The 9,458-nt window shown below is 44.1% G+C and overlaps 1 protein-coding gene across 3 annotated transcripts in view; it reads left to right on the plus strand.

Annotated features, from left to right (window-relative positions):
* The window catches only part of PICALM (phosphatidylinositol binding clathrin assembly protein), a 63,500-nt gene extending 56,974 nt beyond the window's left edge, over positions 1-6,526 (plus strand). For 2 of the 3 annotated variants that reach the window (XM_042862469.1, XM_042862468.1), the window contains 3 exons: positions 629-733; positions 4,062-4,164; positions 5,096-6,526. In XM_042862469.1, coding sequence (XP_042718403.1) covers positions 629-733; positions 4,062-4,154 — 198 coding nt within the window. In that variant the 3' untranslated portion in view covers positions 4,155-4,164; positions 5,096-6,526. The remainder of the gene's footprint in view (positions 1-628; positions 734-4,061; positions 4,165-5,095) is intronic. The other variant, XM_042862470.1, reaches the window with a different exon arrangement.
* The last annotated feature ends 2,932 nt before the right edge of the window (positions 6,527-9,458 follow it).

Raw genomic sequence — 9,458 nt, forward strand, 5'->3', positions numbered from 1 at the left:
GGTTTGCCCTGTGGATGCCTTCCTAGTTAGAGTGATGGGTGGAGTACTAATATTTGTCAAGGAAAAGTGACTTGGATGGGATGAGTTCAATAGCACCGGTACTGGATATTCATGCAAAGCTGAGAGGAATGCCAGAAGCAACAGCAGTGGAGATAAGAGTCCAAGCAAAATAAAACTTTAAGACCATTGGTGTATGTTAAATTGTTAATTGAGCTCAGCCAGCACTGTAGAACACTTCAGGCTTGGATTAACATTAATTTTATGCGTAGTTTTCAGTTTCTTGAGGTTCTTGGTACTTCGGGAGGCACAGACAAGCTCTGCTGTCAGACCTCGGTGTTAGTGGCAAGATGACCAGCACTAAAGCTTGTTTTTAAATGAGTGTTCCAGTGTTTTTCATCTTTGCTACAAGGGATGAAATGAGCTCAGTTCTTACTGTGACTGTTCCTTAAGCGTGCACTGATGTTCCTTTCTAGTAAGCTCTACTTGTAGAACACCACAGAAATGTTTTGACTGCATATATCAAATAGGGCCAAGGCCTTTCATGCGTCGCTGTTTTCCTTTCTGTCCTTAAGAACTTGAAATGTTTTAATGCTAGATGTGATTTAATGTTGTGTGGATTGTTTTCTAGCCATCACAGATGGGAGGTATACCAGTAATGACACAGCCAACGTTAATATACAGCCAGCCTGTTATGAGACCACCAAATCCTTTTGGCCCTGTACCAGGAGCACAGGTGTGTATGCTCAAAAATTGTTACTGGGGAGAAACTACAGCTGGATCCGTTGCTCTGAAGGTGTTTCAGTAACTCCTTGTATTGGGAAATGCATTGCACAAGCACGCTGGTTCATGTAAGGATCGCTTCCTGGCTTCTGAAATCCAGGTTGATGGCATAAAGTTTGTTATACAAAAGCAAAGATGGAATCTCAGAACCATAGATAATGTCTGAAACTGTTGTTCCCCTGGGGGTTGTGACTGGGGGTTTCCTTCATTTAGTGTTGTCAGGATATCCAGTAGATGTACAAAAAATGGTGAGGAAAACAAACTTTGAACACTTCCATGCTCTTTTCAGAAAATAGTTGATATTGGGAATGTGAGGTAGTTATAGTGTAGCTGAAGGTGCATCCAAGTTTAGCTGGCTGATTGGGACTCCAGCATTAATGCTGCACGTTCGTTCTTGCCAGTCAAACGTTTCTTAAAGTTCATGCTGTCCTTCATGATGCTATTTAAGTGATATGACAGTATTTTGATCTGACTATGAAGAGCTCTCTTTGTAGGTGGCTCTTTAAAAGCATGTATTTATTACTTCCGTACTTTAGGTGCAGTGGATGTACTTGTGTATCGGTGTAAGTGTACAGGTGTGTGTGTGTTCTGGGGGCTGTTTAGTGTGGAGGAAAAAGAATTCAGCAGTAGGTTGGAAAAGAGCCTCCAGCCTTCTTCCAGTTGTTCTTCCAGCTGTTGTCTGATCCTTAACAGGAGTTCTATGCTCATTTTAGGTCTTTGTGGATATATATATATATATAGGTAGATATACATTTCAAAGGTTTTATCTGAAAGAGACATTTGCACCTTCCCTGTAACTTCAGGCAAGTGAACGTAGGTAACTCTTATATGGGGTGTTATACTGTCATGTGGAAAGGATGAGCTTGGCACTTTGATAGAGAGCAAGTCAAATAAATACAGATAATCTTCCTCAATTCTGAAAGCATCAATGAGGAAATACTCCTTTAAAAAAATGTGCCTGCTTAATTCAGTTATAAACAAGTAGATGTGAATTGCTATGTTGAGCCTTCCTGCTTCATTTGACATTGCAGGGTTGGTCTAGGTTGAATCTCAGCTGGCTGTCATAACAGGAAGAAGAGAAATTAATCACAAGTGAGGTGTGTAGAGCTGTATTTATTGTGCTGTAGTCTGAGAACACTTGGTTCCTGCAAGGATTAATTTGACTGGAAACACGTCCTTTGAATCAGCACTTACTGTGTGTTTAGGAAGGATTTTCCCTGAGATTTGCAGGCATTGAATGCAACTTCAGGAGTGAAACTCTTTACCTTTGGTGGAAGCAGTGAGAGTTGATGGCTGCTGGAGGTGAGACTTGGGGCCTGATCCAGCAGTGTGTGTTGTGCTTCAAGTGACACAAACTCTTAAGTGGGAAAGATGGCTGCATTCAGTTCTAGACCTGTTGGCGCTAGAAAGAAATGGGTGACCTGTGCTTTAGCATTGAACTCCTCTCCTTAAAATCTGCCATGGTATGTCCTGGTTTTCCAGCATATTTATAAGCAGTAGAGATGGATGCAATGTAGGTGGATGTGGGTTTGTATGCATTACACTGCTTTTGGGTTTCCATTTTCATACTTAGAGGAGTCTCGTTACAAGTATTTGTCTGAAGTTGGCTGGGGCATCCAGGGAGTACCACGGTCGAGCTTTTTTCCCCTAGTATTTAGTGTGAACAGGCTTCCTGAAATTCTGTCTCTCTTTCTGGTTACTTGCTGATGTTGCTAATGGCAGAGCATCAAATCTACCAATCTTCCACACTGCTTTCAAACTGGGATGTTACGTTGGACTTGAATTGGAAAATCTCCAGTTAGTACCAATTCAACAGGATTTTTTAATACACGATGTCCTCTTCATGGTCAAATAATATGAAGAATGTGTCACAAAGTCAAGTTGCAGTGGGCATGCCTTCAAGTTATGGCTCTGTTTGGCTTAGTAGTCTGATTCAAATCCTGGAGAGTGGTGGGGTGTGAGCTACAGCTTCCCAAGGGGAAGAACTGGGTTTGAGAGGAGAGCTGCTGACATCCTGAAACTGCTTCTCAAGCACTTCCATTCTGTCTCATGGCTCTTCCATAATGTGTTTATGGGGACTGGACCAGAGTGCCTCACTTTTAGCAGGGCTTCAGGAGGGACATGAAGATTTCAATCCCAATAGCATTAATCCTGAAAGAACTCCTCCACCCTGTATGCTTTCCAAGACATTGTGGAAAAAAATCAACTTGCAATATTTACACTCTGGGCAGAACTGCAATCCATTCCATAAGTGTGTTCCCTGTCACACATAGGTGGGCAGATGTTCATTTCCAAAGGAAATATGCCTTCCACGGGGTGGTTTTGCAGTGGGTATCATGTGCAGGTACGCACAGGTTGTTTGCAGCTCAGCTACGAGTCAGCTGTTGAAATGGTAGGGTCAGAGGTGGAGAAGGCTGACTCTCTGTAACTGCAAAAACATGCAAGTTCTGCCGGTGGAGGGCAAACGTAACTTAAAGCACAATTTATAACTGGGAAAGCATAACAAAAAGGACAAAAGGCTTCAAGTAATGAGAAAGCAGATATTCTTACAGGTTGGGGGTTATTAGCCTCTTCCAGCAGCAGCTGCTGAAAAGCCAATACCTGTGCTTGTAAATTATGTACTTACATGGCTGAATTTGGAGGTGGTGCTTTAAATGCATGGCTCTGTGACTTCATTTTGTAGTGGTTTCAGGTTCCAGTTCTCACATAAAGGATGGCAATTGACAAACTCTCACTGTTATCTCTGCCACCAGAACGTACCCTCTGTTCTCCTTCCAGCCCTTGTATTAAGAACAATCCGTTCGCTGCTGTCCTTCTTAGGAACATTGCATTTTGAGGGGAGAGGTGCTGAGAGCTCTTTCTCCTGCTGGAAGACTCCTGGAGAGCTGCCGTGCTCCAGCCAGGCCCGCAGCCTTCTCTGCCTGCCAGTTCACAGCTCTACCAGTAAAGCAGAGAGAGCTAACGTATCCCACAGTGTCAGGCTTAATGTTTTGAGTCTTTTGAAGAGAACTGCTGTGAAAGTGCAAGTCTGTTGGCTTATTTGGTAACTGGCACTTGAAGTTCCCTTTCCGGAGGGGCGCATCCAGCTTTTTCCTGCATTACACCAACCACAGAAGAGGCTTTCTGTTTTCCATATGACCAAACTCCTTGTTTTAATAGTTGATTTCTGCCAAGTTTGCCTCAACCTCCCCTTGTCCTTTCATTACACGTTCAGCTTTCATATTCTGTCATTGAGACCTTTTTTCTTTTTCTTACCCTGTCTCTGTCGTCTTTCCTACTAGCTGTCTGCAGCATCCAGCCCTTCCAGTCAGAGTCCTCACAGAGCCTCAGGAAAGGACCCCTTTGCAGAGCTCTCTCTCCAGGATTTCTTGTAGAACAACTTAGGTATTGTCCGTTATTCTGGGGAGGTGCTGGTTTTGTGATGTACAACGAAGATGGAAGTTCTAATCAGTTTTATTTTCTTAAAAACACTTAGAGATATATTAATAAAAACCAGTCATGTTGAATTGGAAGCACTGTGGAAGTGACTTGGGAACTTGGTGCACTTGACAGTTTAAAGACCTGATCAAGTCAAGCAGTGTTTTGCTTCAGTTTGGAAATAGTTTGCTAGCTCCTCTCTGCAGTGCAAGAGCCAGGGCGCACAGGGCTTTGTGTTGCAGCTAGGGAGAACGAACTGGTTCCACCTGGTGTGTTTCATTTCATCAGGAACATGTTTGTTATTCACTGCTAGCAGCAAACACCCCCTGCTCCCAGCAGCCTGCTCGTGCACTTCACCAGGTGCCCAGCAGTGCAGAACGAGGTGCTTGGCTTGTGTGTGCGGGGCTTCAATTCTGGTGCAGCTACTCAATGGCATTTTTCTTCTGCTCCTATTTGTATTGGGTGGGTGGGAGTAAAACGGTGAGTGAGAACGTGGATCATTCTAGAAGACACAAAGAGAAGGCCTTTGTCGTACAGTGTTCTGCTTTTCTGTGGGTGCTTCCTCTGGATCCAGCTGGAACGTGGCCTTGGGCTCCCCATGCAGCCACGCTGATCTGTGTCACTGTGCTGCTGCTGGCAATATTGCATGGAGTTGTTTGGTTGGACCAAATGGCTTAATGGAAGCAGATGTTAACGGGCTGCTGTTGGTGGAAAAAAAGAAACATCCCAATGGCTTTTTTGTTTTGTTTTGTGAACTTCTTATTTCTGTTCAAAACTTCAGACCTGTGGGGATCTTGGGCGTTTGAAGAATTGAAATGTTTGAAGAAAGCACGATTTATAGTGAAATCCTACTTCTGGTTGTGCTGGATGTTAACATGAGGGTTTTTAATCTTTCCAGATTCAGTTTATGTAACTTTTAGCTGGAAGAGAAAAGAACGTTTCCAAATAGATGTGCTCACCAGTAAGCCCCCACTTCCAGGAAAAACAAACAACTTCAGTCTGTCAAGCTCTCCTCTTCCACTGAACGACGCAGTGAAATGAAGACCAATGAAGGAACCTGGGACAACTCCATAGGAAAGCATCAGCATCCAAGGCAAAGCCGAGGCTTGCCACGAGTCGAGGCTGAGATCCTGGTTTTGTCCTGGTGACCAACAGGTCGATCCTTGCAGCTTCTGATAATACCCGTAATCATAACGTACAAAGAGAAGCCTGTATTCTGGAAATTGAATTGGCGTTTGGAAGTGCAGCGCGGGGCGGAGACGAGTCCTTTACCGTAACGCGAAACAAGACTGTGGGGAGGGAGGGTCCAGTCCTAACTCTAATTCTGCAGTTACCTTTTCTTCAGTCCTCACAAACGTAGGCACAGCAGTAATGGAAATTAACTTTTTTAAGAAATTATATATTCAGTTTGCAGTAGACATTCCTTATGTATTATTGTTTGTATTTATTTATGATTATCAATTTAACATTAATATTGTATCAAAAAAACTCCTTATGAAAATGAGTATGGATGTATACAGTATGTCTGATTTTTATCCACAAAGAATGAATCTGATTCAGAATGCTTTTCAGCTGACATACAGAGCACTAAATATTTTAAAGGTCTGAATCTAATGAGTTCTCAGCATATATGGGAATTAGGGAGGAGCTGTAAAATGCATTAATCCTTATAGTCAATTCTGTGCCTAGGATTTTGCAAGGGAACAGTTAACTGACTAGAAGAAGCACTACATTTTTAATTCAGCATTAGTGCGTTGGGAAGGAACTTTCTTGCTTTGTGCTTGGCATGTCATTATTTTTACATTTGACATTATAAGGCCTTTCCAAAATGAATGTGAGGAATTGCTTTCACTTTAAGACTTTCCTTCTCTGTAAAAATTGAGGTGTTGCGTGTCGGGGTGGGGGGAAGCCTTTTCGTTTAGAGAGTGCCATGTTTCTGCCACACACCTTTTCAAAGCAAAAAGGGGAAGCAGCCTCCTGACAGACATGGAGTTAAAATTTAGTTAATGAAGAATTTAAGTAGCGCTGTTGATCGGTGCTTTGTGTAAATACATCATAACTTCTGGGTAGAGAGGGGCCTTCAGAAGGATAGTCAGTGATATGAAAGCAATTCTGTACATGAGTTAAGCATACTTGCTGCATTGTCTCTGCAGATTCTATTTTTGTTTAAAATATTAAAATGTACGTTAGCAAAAATGGGTGGATTTTCAAATAAAATGCAGCTTCCACAGAATTTTGTTACGGTATGAACGTCTGAGGTGCTTTTCTTTTGCTGCTTGAAAATGTGCACTGATAATTGCATTGTTTACTTAATAAAATACCAAATGTATTTGATATGTGCATACTGTATTGCAGGAGGAGGATGACAGTGGTTCTCATCTGCTCTGTTGGGTCTGTTGACTGAGGTAGATCTGCTTTCATAGTTCTTGGGTCTCTGATCCCTCTGGAGATCCCGTGTGGGGCTGTGGACCCGTGGTTGGAAATGATGCTGGTTTTGCTCTGCTGTGGGGATGATGTCCTGCTAACCTTTCCTGGTGACTCATAGTGGCTGTTAGTGAGCACAGATGCTGTCCAGGTTGCACCTTCCTGATGGAGGCTTTGCTACTAAATGTTGCTTACAGTTCACTCTTCAGGAACAACTAAACTGGAGTGACAGATCTGATTGTTTTTCCCATTTAACTTGGCCGAGATGAATGTTTGCTTTCAGTGTTGCTGGAGTTACTGCAGGCTTTGTCCCGATGCCTCTTGAACACTGACAGGCACGGGGCATCCACCACCTCTGAACAGCCTGCTGCAGGGTTTGGCACTCTCACCCCTTTTGGTCACATGCAGTAAATTGATGCTGGCAGTACCTCAGGAAACTTCTACTTGTACGTGACTGTGACATCAGCTGCTCTATTCAAAGCAGTCTGGGCTTCTAGCTGCCAAACAGCACCTCAGCAAGGAGCAGCTGGTGAAAACCTGCATCTCCTGTTGAATGAGAAGTACGTGTCTTCAGAGCTGGTCGAAATGTTAGAGAGATGTAAATGAATTGCGGTTTGAAGGCCGTGATGTGATTGAGATCAAGATTGTGGCAGAAAAAAATGAGAACGAGGTGCAAAAGCACTGTGAGAGATGGTAAATGCTGATGGGACGGGAGGCTGACAAGATAATGTGATGGGTAGTGGGGAAATGTGCTGACTGCAGAAGAATCAATGTTAATAAGATCATATGTAAATAAGAGCTTTCTCCTTGGTCTGCTGGCACTCTTCTGACTTGACCTTTGTAGCTTTTGCATGCTGCAGGGGGAGAGCAGAAACAGCCCTGACATCTTCCACTGAACTTGCCAAGCGAGGGAATGCTGTGAATTCCTGATGAAACATCTGATGTTGTCTTGTGTAAAAGCTGAGTTAGAAGGGAATGTGTGATGTCCTGGCTTGGGCAGGAGTGAGGGGAGAGCCCCATACAGCTGTTCTGAAGCTGTACTGTACTGCCAACCCTCCCTGCCTGAGAAAACGCTCCATTCATTTCACCTGGGGGAGGTGACTTACTCAAGGTAACAAATCAGGCTATGACTTAGATAACACATTTCTTGTTTTTCTTGCTGCTTTGTTGACGAAATTTCCTGAAGCTAAGATTGGGAAGCCTTGGAACAGCCAGACAACTTCCTTAGAAGTTGTGGAAGCTGATAATGCCAATGAAAATGTGTTGAATGCAAGCATATATTTGTAGTTCTGTGGTTGTAGTGTATGAGAACAGAGGTTTTATCTTTATGGTGTAGATCTCTGCTTCATTCACAGAGTGTCTGCTGGATTTCCCCATGCCAGCTACAGCAATTGCTCCAGTATTGCTTTTGCCAAAAAGCATGATTGGATACAATTGCAGCTGCTGGCTGCCCTGCAGTCATTAGAAGTGAAGAAAAGGTGAGCACCCTGCCGAATCCCAGCTTCCCAGGGCTCAGGGGAGCTGCTTTGTGGGTCAGCTGTAGGAACACTTGCTGGTCTCCTGCAGCATGTGCTGTCCCAGAACGCAGTGCCTGACATACACTGCAGAGCACGAGCTCTGGAACACGGAGTTACAAAGAAACATCTGTACTTGCACAGTGGATTCAAAACCCAAAGGAAAGTCTTCTTCAAAGGACCACTCAGCACTGAACCATCAGAGGCTTATGATGCTAATGCCATTAGTTGCTCTTGCCTGTCACTGTAGTGTAACTTTTCAGTCCGTTAGCTTCTGCCTTGACCTTATTCTGGCAAGCTCCTTTTAGCCCACAGAAGCAGTGTGTGCAAAGCCCTTTCTCCCAGAAAGCAGACAAATGAGAAGAGTGCTGCAGAGCAAGTCCTCTGCCCTCTTTTCTCAATATGTGCAGGTCTGCACCTGCAGAGAGATCACTGTTACATAACCTCGCTGCATCAAAGGCTGCAAGCCTCCCAACAACCCAGGGGAGAGCTCTTGCTTACACAGCCAGGCTACAGAGCTGTGTAATCCAGTTGCTTTCCCCTGTAGGGAAGTTGCTCAGAGAGGGTTCAACCCAGCATGAACACTGGTAAGCAGTATACAGCACTGTGTTTTGCTTTTTTAGGCAGGTAGTGGATTTAGCTCCAGCTCATTTACCACATGCTCATGTGCAGCTTGGGCTGTGCCTGTGTTTCTTTGACTTAACTTTGAATTTCCAGTGAACACTTGAAAGGTTTTTCCTGTTAAAACTACACTGTGTTTTTAGTTGTGTGCCAGCTAAAAACAAGTCCAGCTGAACAGAGGCTTTGCTTTTGTTACCACTGTGGGGCACGTGGATGCTTTTCTGCATCTTGTAGCCCAGTGAGCATCCTACGCTTGTCTTGGGCAGCAGAACCACAGTAAAACAAAAACTATCTGAATGATGGGAATTTAAAGGTGATCACACTGCCAAAGGATACTGATCTCTGCTGGCCCATGGTTCACCAAGTGTTGATCAACTCTCCCAGGTCCATTTCTCAGCACAGCTTTCCAGCCATTCTGCCCTAAACCTGTAGCATTGCCTGGGATTGCTGTGGTCAAAGTGTAGCACTTGGTCTTACTGAACTTCATCCCATTGGCCTCAGCCCAGTGATCCAGCCTGCCCAGGTCCGTCTGTAGGCCCTTCTTATACCCAGGCAGATCAACATTTCATCCCAGCTCGGTGTCATCTGCAAACCTACCCAGGATACGCTCAATTCCCTCATCAAGGTCCTCAATAAAGAAGAGGACAGGCCTCAGCACTGACACCTGGGGTTCACCAGCTGGCTGTAACTCTGTTCACCGTT

This window comes from Lagopus leucura, unplaced genomic scaffold (genome assembly GCF_019238085.1).
Source record: "Lagopus leucura isolate 7727_CA_CO unplaced genomic scaffold, USGS_WTPT01 Super-Scaffold_702, whole genome shotgun sequence".
Taxonomy (NCBI): domain Eukaryota; kingdom Metazoa; phylum Chordata; class Aves; order Galliformes; family Phasianidae; genus Lagopus; species Lagopus leucura.